Below are 14,855 nucleotides of genomic sequence, written 5' to 3'. Positions count from 1 at the left end.
CTAACTACATCAGCCCTTGGTGGATGGTAAATCCCAATAACTTTACGTTTTCTCATAACCTCTCTACACACCACCGCCCTTATGTTGCTGTCTACAATAACTATTTGCTAAGGAGTAGCCCTCTAGTTTACAGTAAATAATTTCATCAGATTTTAATCCATGCTCAGTTAACACTACTATATGAGGTGACTGTTCACTTACAAAAACCTGTAATATATTAAGCTTATTTCTAAGGTACTGTATGTTTAGGTGCATGAGCCTTAGTGGTATTTTTAACTGGTCACTCTGATTATCTTCCTTTAAAATGCACTGAGTTGGTTCACTTACATAAGTTCTGGATCCAGGCACTATAAGTGTTCCTGTTCTTTGGCGATCTTGCATTTCTCGGTCTACTACCCAACCTGGCTTCTGTCTGTCTAGTTGTCAAGGTCGCTGTTGAGGTGCCTTCTTGCTCCGTGCAGTCGGAGGAGTTGCCGAGCTGCCTGGTGTTGCAGTAACTGGAGTTGTATACTCCACCACATTTGATTGAGTAAGTGATGCTGAAGAGTCTGCAGTTGATGCAACAGCTTCTGTTGTTTTAACTAGCTGGCTTGGCCAGTTGTTTCTACCCAGTCCTGGGAATTTGTTAGTTGCTTTACTTTCCCACAAAAACATGTCACTTTGAACTCTGGGTTTTATTGATCTTGAGGATGTTCTAGGAGCACAATGTTTTTTTGGACTTTTGAATATCCTGTTCCTACAAACTGATCTTCCTACTCCATTGTTCATTACTGTCCTCTTGACAACATTGTGGTCGATTTCTGGTACTGTAATTTTTTCTTGCTGTGGTATTATTTGCTCAGTTCCATCTGGATCCTTCCACTCAAGTGATATTGCAGGCTTCAGTTGATTTTTTGGAGAGATGGCTGCAAGCAGAGTTCTGGACATTTCTTCCTTGCCATTAGCATTTAGGTGTAGTCCGTGAGAAGTGTACCAGTCTCTGTTCTCAGGGACTGTTACAAACTGAGTGTTTTGGAAAGATTTCACTATTTTGGCTATTTTCCTATTTGTTCGCCTGGTTTCATCGTTCACACAAGACCAGCTTTCAAGATCATATCTATGGGGTATCCCTACTATGATTACATTTGTGTGCTGAAGCTTAATTAATGCTGATGTTATAGCATTTAATGCCTTGTCTGCTTCGTTTTTGGCTACATCATTTGTGCCACCCCAGATTATAACTGTGTCATTCATTATGAGATCTTGTAAGTTGTTACAGCTTTCAAGTATTGAAGTTAATGGTGCACCTGGTATAACATTTTCTTGGATTACGAAATTATTATGACTTTGATGCATTAAGTTAGCTGCAACTGATCGCCCATGGCTGTCTGCAAACACTGTTATTCTTTTTTTGTGTTTAGGTGAACTTTTTGTGTTAGTGCTGTGTCAGTTGTACGAATGTTTCTTGCTACTTATGCTGTTGTCCTGAACTATGAAGTTTTTATTTACCCCAGTGCTTTGTTGTTCACAATTTACATCTTTTTTTAGCACATCAAACCTGTTCCTTGTCGTAATGTATAACGAGGAATCATTCGCAATTTTTTCACAGCTTTAGATGTTGTTTTAGGCGTAATATACTGATTTTGTTCGTTAGATGTAGTTGCTACACACTGGAATTTCTCCGATTCTGCATGTCTCCTTTCCGCAACTTTTGATATTTTAGTGCAAGCTAAGCACATCCTGTCACTGAGAGTGTTGTACTTTTTACATAAGCAACACGTATTTTCGTAAATTTTACTCTTGTTTGTCGAGCAATTCGACTGATTATTTACAATAGGCGCCATGTTGCGAGGGACTTTCAGCTGCTCAGCATTTTCGTTTCTTAAATGCGAAATGTCATATCTCAAAACATCCACAATTTTTTTGTAAACTTGAAATTCGTTCTTTTAGCTTCACGATTTCACAACTACAATTCCCATAGACGCCTGTTTTTAAGGCACAACTGTAACTTTTGTTCACTTGATCACTACACACAACCGCACTAGACGCCATCTTGTATTCTGTCCCGCCATCTTGTATTCTGTTCTTATACAGCTTACACAAAGGCTTTTATGCATTACTTTTCCCATGCTCCGTTTGTCAATGGATTGAGAAGAAACCACAATACTTGGTACAATGAGAAACACTAAGAGCTGTCTGCCGTGCATTTTACAGAGGGTTGGAGACTATGGATGTAAACATAAATGTATAAGAGATTTACTGTACCAGATATTGTCTACGGGATGACCTGATAATGGCAAATTAGCAATGCATAAAATATAAAAGAACTGCAATTTAAGTGTAATTTATTCATAAAAAAGTGAATAATTTGTGATTTTTTATTTAAGTTATTTTTAGGACAGTTGTATACAATGTGATCCTTATTTTCTTTGAACTCACTGCACTCTGGCAATTTCTACATTTGCAGGCCATTGCTTATCCAGGGCCCACTAGGATGCACACAGTAATCGTATGCAACATATTATATCTTTCACGTTGTCTGATAGCTAACACTTGGTTTAAAAATCATGAAAGAAGGTTGTATACATGGAAGAACCCTGGAGACACTAAAAGATATCAGATAGATTATATAATAGTAAGACAGAGATTTAGGAACCAGGTTTTAAATTGTAAGACATTTCCAGGGGCAGATGTGGACTCTGACCACAATCTATTGGTTATGAACTGTAGATTAAAACTGAAGAAACTGCAAAAAGGTGGGAATTTAAGGAGATGGGGCCTGGATAAACTGACTAAACCAGAGGTTGTACAGAGTTTCAGGGAGAGCATAAGGGAACAATTGACAGGACTGTGGGAAAGAAATACAGTAGAAGAAGAATGGGTAGCTTTTAGGGATGAAATAGTGAAGGCAGCAGAGGATCAAATAGGTAAAAGGACGAGGGCTAGTAGAAACCCTTGGGTACCAGAAGAAATATTGAATTTAATTGATGAAAGAAGAAAACATAAAAATGCAGTAAATGAAGCAGGCAAAAAGGAATAAAAACATCTCAAAAATGGGATCGACGAGAAGTGCAAAATGGCTAAGCAGGGTTGGTTAGATGACAAATGTAAGGATGTAGAGGCTTACCTCACTAGGGGTAAGATAGATACTGCCTACAGGAAAATTAAAGAGACCTTTGGAGAAAGGAGAACCACTTGCATGAATATCAAGAGCTTTTATGGAAACCCAGTTCTAAGCAAAGAAGGGAAGGCAGAAAGGTGGAAGGAGTATATAGAGGGTCTGTACAAGGGCGATGTACTTGAGGACAATATTATGGAAATGGAAGAGGATGTAGATGAAGATGAAATGGGAGATATGATATTGCGTGAAGAGCTTGACAGAGCACTGAAAGACCTGAGTCGAAACAAGGCCTCTGGAGTAGATAACACTCCATTAGATCTACTGACAGCCTTGGGAGAGCCAGTCCTTACAAAACTACCATCTGGTGAGCAAGATGTATGAGACAGGCGAAATACCCTCAGACTTCAAGAAGAATACAATAATCCCAATCCAAAAGAAAGCAGGTGTTGACAGCTGTGAAAATTACCAAACTATCAGCTTTATAAGTCATGGCTGCAAAATACTAACACGAATTCTTTACAGACGAATGGATGACATCGGGGAAGGTCAGTTTGGATTCCGCAGAAATGTTGGAACGCGTGAGGCAATACTGACCCTATGACTTATCTTAGAAAATAGATTAAGGAAAGGCAAACCTACGTTTCTAGCATTTGTAGACTTAGAGAAAGCTTTTGACAATGTTGATTGGAATACTCTCTTTCAAATTCTGAAGGTGGCAGGGGTAAAATATAGAGAGCGAAAGGCTATTTACAATTTGTACAGAAACCAGATGGCAGGTATAAGAGCCGAGGGGTATGAAAGGGAAGCAGTGGTTGGGAAGGGAGTAAGACAGGGTTGTAGCCACTCCCCGATGTTATTCAATCTGTATATTGAGCAAGCAGTAAAGGAAACAAAAGAAAAATTCGGAGTAGGTATTAAAATTCATGGAGAAGAAGTAAAAACTTTGAGGTTTGCCGATGACATTGTAATTCTGTCAGAGACAGCAAAGGACTTGGAAGAGCAATTGAACGGAATGGACAGTGTCTTGAAAGGAGGATATAAGATGAACATCAACAAAAACAAAACGAGGATAATGGAATGTAGTCGAATTGAGTCGAGTGATGCTGAGGGAATTAGATTAGGAAATGAGACACTTAAAGTAGTAAAGGAGTTTTGTTATTTGGGGAGCAAAATAACTGATGATGGTCGAAGTAGAGAGGATATAATATGTAGACAGGCAATGGCAAGGAATGGGTTTCTGAAGAAGAAAAATTTGTTAACATCGAGTATAGATTTCAATGTCAGGAAGTCGTTTCTGAAAGTATTTGTATGGAGTGTAGCCGTGTATGGAAGTGAAACGTGGACGATGAATAGCTTAGACAAGAAGAGAATAGAAGCTTTCGAAATGTGGTGCTACAGAAGAATGCTGAAGATTAGATGGGTAGATAACATAACTAATGAGGAGGTATCGAATATAATTGGCGAGAAGAGGAGCTTGTGGCACAACTTGACTACAAGAAGGGATCTGTTGGTGGGACATGTTCTGAGACGTCGAGGGACCACCAATTTAGTATTGGAGGGCAGCGTGGAGGGTAAAAATCGTAGAGGGAGACCAAGAGGTGAGTACACTAAGCAGATTCAGAAGGATGTAGGCTGCAGTAGGTACTGGGAGATGAAGAAGCTTGCACAGGACAGAGTAGCTTGGAGAGCTGCATCAAACCAGTCTCAGGGCTGAATACCACAACAACAACAACGACGTTGTCTGGTACAGGATGTAACAAAGGTTGAAAATACAGTGTTTCATAAGAAATCTTGGCCCCAGGTGAAAGAAATGACATGTGTCCAAAAAAAATTCTTGGACCACCTGAGGAGTAAACGCTTGACCTTAGAACTGACTGGTAGTCTAACACATAGCTACTGACCATACCTGGCAGAGTAATTTGCGCAAAATTACCAATTTAGTGAACTTCCTACAGGTGCTGCAAAGATGAAATTTTACGGTTATTTGTTATTTACATAACAAACTCTGCACTGAAAACCAAATTTTGATACATTTTTTATTCACTATTGAAGTTCTTTGTTTTCTTTTATAAATCTTTTCTATTAAATACTTAATTGCACTTTGGTAGATTAAGTTGCGCCAAGTTGGACACTTCTGAAGTAGTTACTCCAGGCACAGAAGAGTTGTCGTGCATAATCCTGCCATAAAGAGATATGCTTTAAAAGCATTAAAGATACAGTTTTGTAGCTATTGTGCTATATTCTCCCCGACTTCAGTGGGGAAGTAATCTTGTACTAAGTAAAAATTACTACATGTCAGCGTGTACTCTGGATTTATTGAGTCTTTTCACTTACATCTGCAACAGTGAAGAAGGTACACACTGTTTAAATCTCAAGCTGAGTGAAACTGTGTCGTCTTTTGGAGAGTGAGTAGCTGCCACAAACACATACACCAATGACACATCAGTGTAGGTAGGGACATCACAACAAGAAACTTCCAGGAGGCCTTAATAGGCTAGAAAGTGGGGCATAACAGCAAACTCAAAAGAGGACAACAAGCACACATAGGTGCTAAAACTGACACTATGGAGGTCCAGCTGCAAATCATTGTTGTTGTCATCATTCTTAAGACTGGTTTGATGCAGCTCTACGTGCAAGTTTATGCTGTGCACATCTTTTTGTAACTACTTAACTGACGTACTCTATACCACTTGAACCTAATTTACTGCAGTCAAGTGTGAGTATCACTATACAATTTTTATGCCTCACACCTCCCTCCATCACCAAATTAACTATTCCTTTTTGCCTCAATATGTATTTTAGTAACCTATGCCTTTTTAGTGGGAATTGTAGTGTCGAGTTGTGCCTTAAAATGGTTTCCCTTCAATTCAGCTTAGAATTTCTTCATTAGTTACTCTATCCATCCATCTAACCTTCAATATTCTCCTATAGTGCTGTACATCAAATGCTTCCACTCTCTTCTCGTCTGTACTGTTTGTTGCTCAAGTTTTGCTTCAAAACAAATATTTTAAGAACATGTTTCATACTCTAAAATTTATATCTTTATTCCTAAGAAAGCTTTTCTTTCTATGGCATTTTATATCTTTACTTCTGCCATCATCAGTTATTTTACAGACCAAATAGCAAATCTTATCTACTACATCCAATCTCATTTTCTGATCTAATTCCCTCAGTTTCTCGTTATTTAATTCATCTACACTCCATTACCCTTGTTTTATTTTTATTGATGTTCACCTTCCAATCTCTTTTCAAGACATTTTCCATTCCATTCAGTGGATCATCTTGGTTCTTTTCCAATTCTGGCAAGATTGCAGTATCAGACGAAATTGGATGTTTTTATCTCCTTCCCCTGAACTTTAACTCCTTTTCTAGATGTCTCCTTGCTTCTGTTTACTGCTTGCTCAATACGCAAATTGAATACCATGGGGTGGGGGGTAGATTGTAACTCTGTCTCACTTGCTTCTCAACCAGTACCTCTCTTTCATGTCCTTCAGCACTAAAAATTGCAGTTTGGTTTATGTACAAGTTATAGATAACACTTTGCTCCCTGTATTTTTTTCCATCACCTTGGTGTAACTTTAGATAGGTATCTGTTAGATTGAGTAAGAGTAGGCCCAACTGCTACAAAAACATAAGGCAGCTCAATGGGGGTTCGACTAAACTGCAGCTGTGGCCTGATCAGCCAATAGTAGGCTGTTGTGGTTCAACAACCTCCATAGAATTTATAACATACACAAAGCTCTCTATGTCCTCAACAACAGCTGTTCTGTTAATGTTAAATGTGTGCCTTTGATTAGCATACTAAAGTCATCAACAAATGTTACAATTTTTGAGCTACCCATTAACAGCATTGGAAAATCATTTATGTGGGTTAACAGCAAGAGTAGGTACACCATCGACCATTGTGGGAACCACGTGTTATGTTCGTTCATTCTGAGGTTAGCTTCATGACAGTGGCACTGTCTGTCACTTAGATGCTCTGCTTTGTATTATGAATTAATACTCCGTCCATGTCAGAGAGATGTCATTAATGCCATTACTTTTTAATTAGTCAGGTTGAATTTTGTGGTTAACACCTTTGACAAACTCACAGATTATAGCAACCCAATAATTTTTCTTGTTTAGGTCCTCAAGGATTTCATTCACACATAGTAAGGAACAAACTTCCACAAATAGCTGGTGCTGCAGCTTCCCTAGACAAAAGTGTACTATTACCCATTTTAAATTGAACATGTTTGCTTGAGTCACTTTCCTTCTAAACTTGCTACTTACCTTGTCCACAGCAGTTACTGTATTAGGCATTATGGATGGCACACAGGCATGCAGAAACTTCATATAATCACACAGACACACACACACACACACACACACACACACACACACACACACACACACAGAGAGAGAGAGAGAGAGAGAGAGAGAGAGAGAGAGAGAGAGAGAGAGAGAGAGAGAGAGCCACTATCACCTCTGTGGTCAAAAATCTGTAAGCAATATGATTCTTACTCACCATAGAACAGCAGCTTTTCAAATGCTTCAAATTACCCTGTGGTGTGTAATGTCTTTCTTCTATGTCTTCCATAGGGAACTATTTCTCATTTTCCCAACTACCTTGCACTGCCTGAAATATATCTAAGAACTGTATAGCTCTTCTCTGAAGTTTCTAATCTCTTATGTTAATACAGCTCGGTACAACCCCAGACAGGCGAATAAATATACAACACAGATCAGATGAGATTTTTGTAAGAGAACTGTTTTGTGTATGAATTACATATCCATTTATCTTTATGCGGTCACCCTACCTTACTTTCCACTACATCCGAGGTAAGTGACAATCATAGCCTGTATCTTCATCTAAATCTATAGCCTGCAGACCACTTTGAAGTGCATGGCAAAGGATATCTCTCACTGTATCAGTTATTAGAGTTTTTTCCCGTTCCACTCACATATGGAGTACAGAAAGAATAATTGTTTAAATGCCTCTGTGCTTGCTATAATTAATCTAATCTTGTCCTCAATCCCTATTTGAGTGATACATAGGAGGTTGTAATATATTCCTAGAATCCCCAGTTTAAGCCAGTCCTTGAAACTTTGTTAGAAGGCTTTCTTGGGATAGTTTATCTTCAAGAGTTTGCCAGTTCAGTTTCTTCAGCATTTCTGCGATGCTCTCCCCCAGGTCAAAGAAACCTGTGAGTATTCATGTTACCCTTCTCTTTATATGTTCAATATCCCATATTAGTCCTATTTTGGTAAGGTTCCCCCACACTTCAGCAATATTCCAGAATGTGTTGCACGATTGATTTGTCAGCCATCTCCTTTGTAGACCGATTTCATTTCCCCAGTACTCTACCGACGAACCGAAGTTTACAACCTGCTTTACTAACAAGTGAGCCTAGGTGATCATTCCATTTCATATTCCTACAAAGTGTTACACCCAGGTATTTGTATGAGTTGGCTCATTCCAGCAGTGACTCACTGATATTATAGACATAGGATACTGTTGTGACTCGCCGATCATTCAAAGCGCCGCCGCGCAATTACGCGCGTCCTCTACGTGCGGCACTGTCTGCAAGCCGTGCAGCAGCTGCGCCACCTGAGCGGCCAGCCGAGCAGCGGCCGCTCGACTGGGACTCAGTGCTCATTCGAATGCTAACGTGTACACATATCACGCTTGTCAACTTACTCTGTGACTTCTATGTGTTGTCATTCTGAAATATGTGTGTTAAACTTGACGTTATAACAATTGGCGACGAGGTAGTGGATTTTTCCTTTTCACCGTTGACCCACAGGGTTCCATGGCTACTGTCGGGCATCTATTGCAAAATCTCCTTGAACAGCAAACGCTTCTAACAGCGGCGATTCGCGATTTCATCGCGGCGTCAAATGCGGGGCGTTTCTCGTCGTTGGCTATACCTCCTTTTCCTCCTTACGACGAGACGGCGGAAGACTGGTCTGATTATGAAAAACGTCTTCGACAGCACTTCTTGGCATTTCATGTCACGGACGAACAACCATGTAAGTCTCTGTTCCTTTCCTGAATTTCACCTCAAATGTATCGGTTGTTGTCGCAATTGGACCCTTTGAAGGATCCTGCGTCTTTGTCCTTTGCTGAAATGTGCTCACTTCTGTCTGTCTATTTTCAAAAGCAAACGCATGTGGTAGCCTCTCGTGTTGCCTTTTATCGTTGTCAAAAACAGCCACATCAATCCTATCGCGCTTGGGCTGCTGAACTTCACGGCCTCAGTCGAAAGTGTCAATTTGTTACTGACGTTCACAAAGGATCCTATGCCGATTCCATGGTACTGCTATTATCTGGTCGGCGCCCGACAAAGAAGTTCGGAAACGTGCCCTTCAGTTGGCGTGGGGTGATGTCGGGGAAATACAACCTCTGTGCGCTGTTGACGACGCTTGCGGCGCGTCCCCGCCGGCCGACGTGGCCGCAGTGCGCACCCATGCGCAGCCTCGGCCTAGCCGTAAACAACCCGCTAAGAAACTGCAGCAAAATCCCCGGCAACTTCCTTCATGTCCGCGGTGTTTTACGAAACATTCACGCGAGGATTGTCCCCAACGTTGGGCTGTGTCTCACAATTGCAAAAAGAAAGGTAATGTATATTCCACTTGCAAATCCGACCGCATACATGATGTTCATGAACATGACGCTGATTCTGTGTTGTCTGTCAATTGCACTTCTTCCCTTTCAGGGAAGCTATTCCTCACTGTCCAAATCCTTGGTCGAGATGTTCGCATGCAAGTGGATACCGTTTCTGCTGCCACTATAATTAATTCTCAGACGTATCTTCAGTTTGGTTCTCCACTCCTGTCACCTGTCACTCGGCAATTACGGACGTACAATAAACAGAAGATTTCTCTCTTGGGACAGTTTAATGCTGAGGTATCTTACAAATCTGTCGTTAGCACTGTTACCATATTCGTGGTCGACCAGAGCAACGCAGAAAATCTTTTTGGTTTCGATGCCTTTCGCGTTTTTGGTTCTCCATAGATGACTCTCTCAATATTGTCTCTGAGGCTATTCCTTATGCTCAACTGGATTCCTTATCGACGACATTTTCGTCCCTTTTTTTCTCCTGGGTTAGGCCGTGCAAACGACTTTGAAGCTCATATCACGCTCAAACCCACTGCTCGGCCTAAGTTTTTTTGGGCTCGGCCCATTCCTGTGGTCCTTCGTGATCAGGTAAAACGGGAGTTGGATCGTCTCACTACTTCAGGGGTCTTGCTTCCTGTCACTTCCAGTGAGTGGTCCTCTCCTGTCGTCGTTGCTAAGCCAAATGGTGATATTCGTCTCTGTGGCGATTTCAAAGTCACTGTAAATGCTCAATGCCTCATCGACACATACCCTATGCCCCGTCCTGAAGAACTGTTCACTAAACTTGCTGGAGCCCAGTATTTTTCTAAAATTGACCTGTCAGAAGCTTATCATCAACTTCCTCTCGACGCTGCTTCCCGGCAGTTTCTGGTCCTTAACACGCCTTTCGGCCTCTATCAATACCAACGCTTGCCATTCGGAGTTGCTAGCGCCCCTGCTCTCTTTCAGCGATTCTTGGAACAATTATTGCTCCCTGTCCCTGGGTGTATCAATTACATGGACGACATTGTTGTCACTGGCTCCACCACTGAAGAACATCTTCAAAATCTCCGCACACTTTTTCATGTCTTACAGACTGCCGGTCTTAAGTGTAATCTTCTGAAATCACAATTTTTTCAGGCATCTATCACGTACTTGGGGTTTCAACTCTCTCGGGATGGTATTCGTCCGCTTCAGCAAACTGTCGCTGCGATCGATGCCCTTTCTCGCCCTACATCTGTTAAGGAACTGCAGGCCTTCTTGGGGAAAATAGCATACTATCACAAGTTTTTACCATCTGCGGCTTCGGTGGCTCAGCCGTTGCATCGCCTGTTGCATAAAAATGTGCCTTTTCACTGGTCCGCGTCATGCAAAGTGACTTTCCGGAAATTGAAGACTATGCTGAAACAGGCCCCGTGCCTGGCTACTTATCGACCTGGCCAACATCTTGTTCTTGCCACAGATGCCTCTCAATACGGGGTCGGTGCAATCCTTGCACACCGTTTTTCTGACGGTTCGGAACAACACATTGCTTATGCCTCCAAAATGATCACGGATGCCCAACAAAAGTATTCTCAAATTGAGAAAGAAGCTTTCGCCATTATTTATGCTCTTCATAAGTTTGGTGTTTTCTCTATGGCTCAAAATTTCATCTTGTTACAGATCACAAACCACTTGTTTCCTTGTTTCATCCATCAATGTCACTTCCCGACAAGGCTGCACACCGTCTCCAGCGTTGGGCTCTTTACTTGTCTCGTTTCAATTATGAGATTCATTTCCGGCCAACAGCTCAACATGCAAATGCTGATGCTCTCTCGCCTTCCCGTGGGTCCTGATCAGGCATTCGATAGGGACGAACGTTTGTGTTTCCACCTGGATGTTGCCGAGCAGCGGGTTGTGGATGGATTCCACATCACTGGGGACCAGTTGGCGGCTGCTACGGGTTCTGATCCTACCCTCTCCCGGGTTCTACGCTGTATTCAGAAGGGTTGGCCAGATCGTCCTTCCGCTAAGACTTCTGACCCGTTGCGGAACTACCACGCTTTGCGCTACCACCTCACGGCTAGGGATGGTGTTATCCTACTTTCCACCGACAATGCTTCGCCGTGTGTTGTGGTACCTGCATCTTTGCATGCTTCGGTCTTGCGCCTCCTTCACCAAGGGCACTGGGGTGTGTGTCGCACAAAATCTCTGGTGCTCCGTCATGTGTACTGACCTGGCATCGACTCTGAAATAGCACACACGGTCGCTGCCTGCAGCCCTTGTGTGCCACAGGTCGCTGCCCCGAAGTCATCTTTGTCACCGTGGCCTTTGCCTGAGAAGCCCTGGGAGCACATTCATGCTGACTTTGTGGGACCCTTTTTAGGTACTTATTGGCTCCTCGTAATTGACGCCTACTCTAACTTTCCTTTCATTGTCCGTTGCCTACCACTGCGGCAACCACCAGTGCTCTCACCCGCATTTTTTCTTTGGAAGGCCTCCCCTCTACTCTTGTTACTGATAATGGTCCGCAATTTGCCTCTTCCGAATTTGCAGATTTTTGTGCTCATCACGGCGTTACGCACGTCACGGCCCCGCCATTCCATCCACAATCCAACGGTGAGGCTGAATGACTGGTCCGCACATTTAAGGCTCAGATGCGGAAACTTCTGACTTCTTCTGCTGCTGATGATGCGCTTCTCCAGTTTCTGGCGTCTTACTGTTTCGCCCCCGTGAGCGACCACAGCCCGGCTGAGCTCTTACACGGCCGACAGCCCCGCACGCTACTTCATCTTCTGCGTCCTTCCACCTCACGGCCGCGGGTGCCTTCACTTGGCCGGTTCACTGCCGACAACCTCGTCTGGGTACGGGGATATGGCAAGCGGCCAAAATGGAGCCCGGACCGCATCTTAAGACACCGTGGCAGACGCCTGTATGAAATCCAGACGGACACGGGTGTTGCAGTGCGTCATTCGGACCAGTTTCGGCCTCGTGTGCCAGCAACGCCTGTTCCGAATGCCGCTACACCACCTTTGGCTCTACCTGACGCTCGGGATCTTGGCATCTCTCAATACTCCAACACAGCCCTCTCACCGTCATAGCGATGCCAGCACAAGAACGGACGCCACCAGGAGACGTGCCTATGCAGGAACCGGATGACCATCCTCTGTCAGAGCAAATCTACTTGCCTCCTCCTCCAACGGACGCTGACACATCGCCCATGTCTCCTGTCATATCAACTGGACTTGCCGCAACGGGCAGATTGGTGCATGGGGCCCCAGCAGATTCGACCCCTACGTCTCCTGTCATCTCGACCCGTTATCATCGGGGACACTTCCGTCCGTACGGGAAGCCTCCTCCTCGAGACTTTACGGCGAGTCAAACAGCGCCTATGGACGTTAGCCATCTCCAGAACACCTCCATCAAGACCAGTGCAACAATTTCAAAGGGGGGAAAAGTGTTGACTCGCTGATCATTCAAAGTGCCGCCGTGCAATTACACACGTCCTCTACGTGCGGCGCTGTCTGCCAGCCATGCAGCAGCTGCGCCACCTAAGCGGTCAGCCGAGCAGCGGCCGCTAGACTGGGACTCAGTGCTCATTCGAATGCTAATGTGTACACATGTCATGCTTGTCAACTTACTCTGTGACTTATATGTGTTGTGTTGTTCTGAAATATATGTGTTAAACTTGACGTTATAACAGATACTATGTTTTTTCGTTTTGTGAAGTAGCCAGTTTTATATTTCTGAACATTTAAAGCAAGTTTGCCAATCTTTGCACCATTTTGAAATCTTATCAGGATCTGAGTGAATATGCATACAGCTTCTTTCAGACAGTACTTCATCATAGATAGCTGCATTATCTGCAAAAAATCTGAAGCCACTACTAATACTGTCCACAAGGTCATTAATGTACAACATGAACAGGAGGGGTCCCAACACACTTCTCTGGGGCACAACCAAAGTTACTTCTACACCTGGTGATGACTCTCCATACTTTCGACAATAATCATAGATATGCTACTGGGTAACAGGCTTTTCGTAACTCGAGAAATGGTGCACCTACCTGACTGCCTTGATCCAAAGCTTTCACACCGTAAGTAATCATGTAATTAATGATGTTAATTTTTCCACCTTTGTCCTTGCAACATCAGCCTCTGTAACAAGTGTAGAACATATATAGCTCTGTCCCCTTTTGTAACAATCTTCTTACATTGCTGCATCTGACTGTGTCGTTAGCAAATGAAAGTTGCTGTTGTTATTTATGATCTGATTTAAATTCATTGGCATTTGACAACTAGTTTTCTGAGTTGCTCCTACAGCAACACATCAGTGCTGTACTAGCATTGTTGGCACCCATTATGTCACCATTTCCACTGAGCAAAGCATTGCTCCCCACCAGTTCTGAAGTAGGAAACATATCTGGATGTGAAAATGTCAACTACTTCAAGATAACAACAACATAACTCGTGCCCTAATGAAAGCTAAGCAAAGACATTTGAGATGAATTTCAGAATTTTTACATGATATTTATAGGAATACTTTAAAACTTTGTACTTGCTACATGTTGTATGGTGCATGAGAAACCGTGTGCTGTGATCGAGTTTCAAATTTGAAGAGTTTGTCCACACGGGGAGCACCCTATCCTTCAGCAGGACAACACCAGACCACACATAAGGGCAGCAGCATCTGCAACAATCTGATGACTTGGGTTCACTGTCATCTTCCACACAGTCCTGACTTGGCTCCATCTGATTTTCACCTGTTTCCGAAACTTAAAGCACACCTTTGAGGACTTCACTTTGATAATAACAAAGCTGTGATGACAAAGCGGTGTAAGCAGAGTTGATGTTGTCTCCATCAAAAAGTCGAACAGTTTACAGTGACAGTCTCAACAAATGGTTTCTCATTGGGAAAAATGTGTTCCTCGCCAATGTGATTATTGAGAAATCAATATGTAGTCAAGAACAATAAAGATTTAGAATGTTAATGATGTTTGTTTTACTTAAAAACCTGTAACAGTTTTCACATAAAAATCTGGATATATTACTTTTCAGCACACTGTCACACATTGTAGATGTATGTACGCCACAAGCCACTGTATGGTGTACGACAAGGGATACCTCCTATCATTACTACTCATTTCCTTTTCTGTTCCAATCACAAAACAGAGCAAGAGAAAAATGGCTGTCTCTA

General features: G+C 42.6%; 1 protein-coding gene across 1 annotated transcript in view; it reads right to left on the bottom strand.

The window, feature by feature from the left end:
* Nucleotides 1–423: 423 nt before the first annotated feature.
* LOC126109419 (uncharacterized) overlaps nucleotides 424–14,855 on the bottom strand; it is an 84,339-nt gene continuing 69,907 nt past the window's right edge. Inside the window, exon 10 of the mRNA XM_049914454.1 lies at nucleotides 424–614. Within this exon, the coding sequence (XP_049770411.1) occupies nucleotides 424–614 (191 nt within the window). The remainder of the gene's footprint in view (nucleotides 615–14,855) is intronic.

This window comes from Schistocerca cancellata, chromosome 12 (genome assembly GCF_023864275.1).
Source record: "Schistocerca cancellata isolate TAMUIC-IGC-003103 chromosome 12, iqSchCanc2.1, whole genome shotgun sequence".
NCBI classification, from domain to species: domain Eukaryota; kingdom Metazoa; phylum Arthropoda; class Insecta; order Orthoptera; family Acrididae; genus Schistocerca; species Schistocerca cancellata.
The sequence above is the reverse complement of the archived record's forward strand: the minus strand, read 5'-3'. Positions and strand labels throughout refer to the sequence as shown.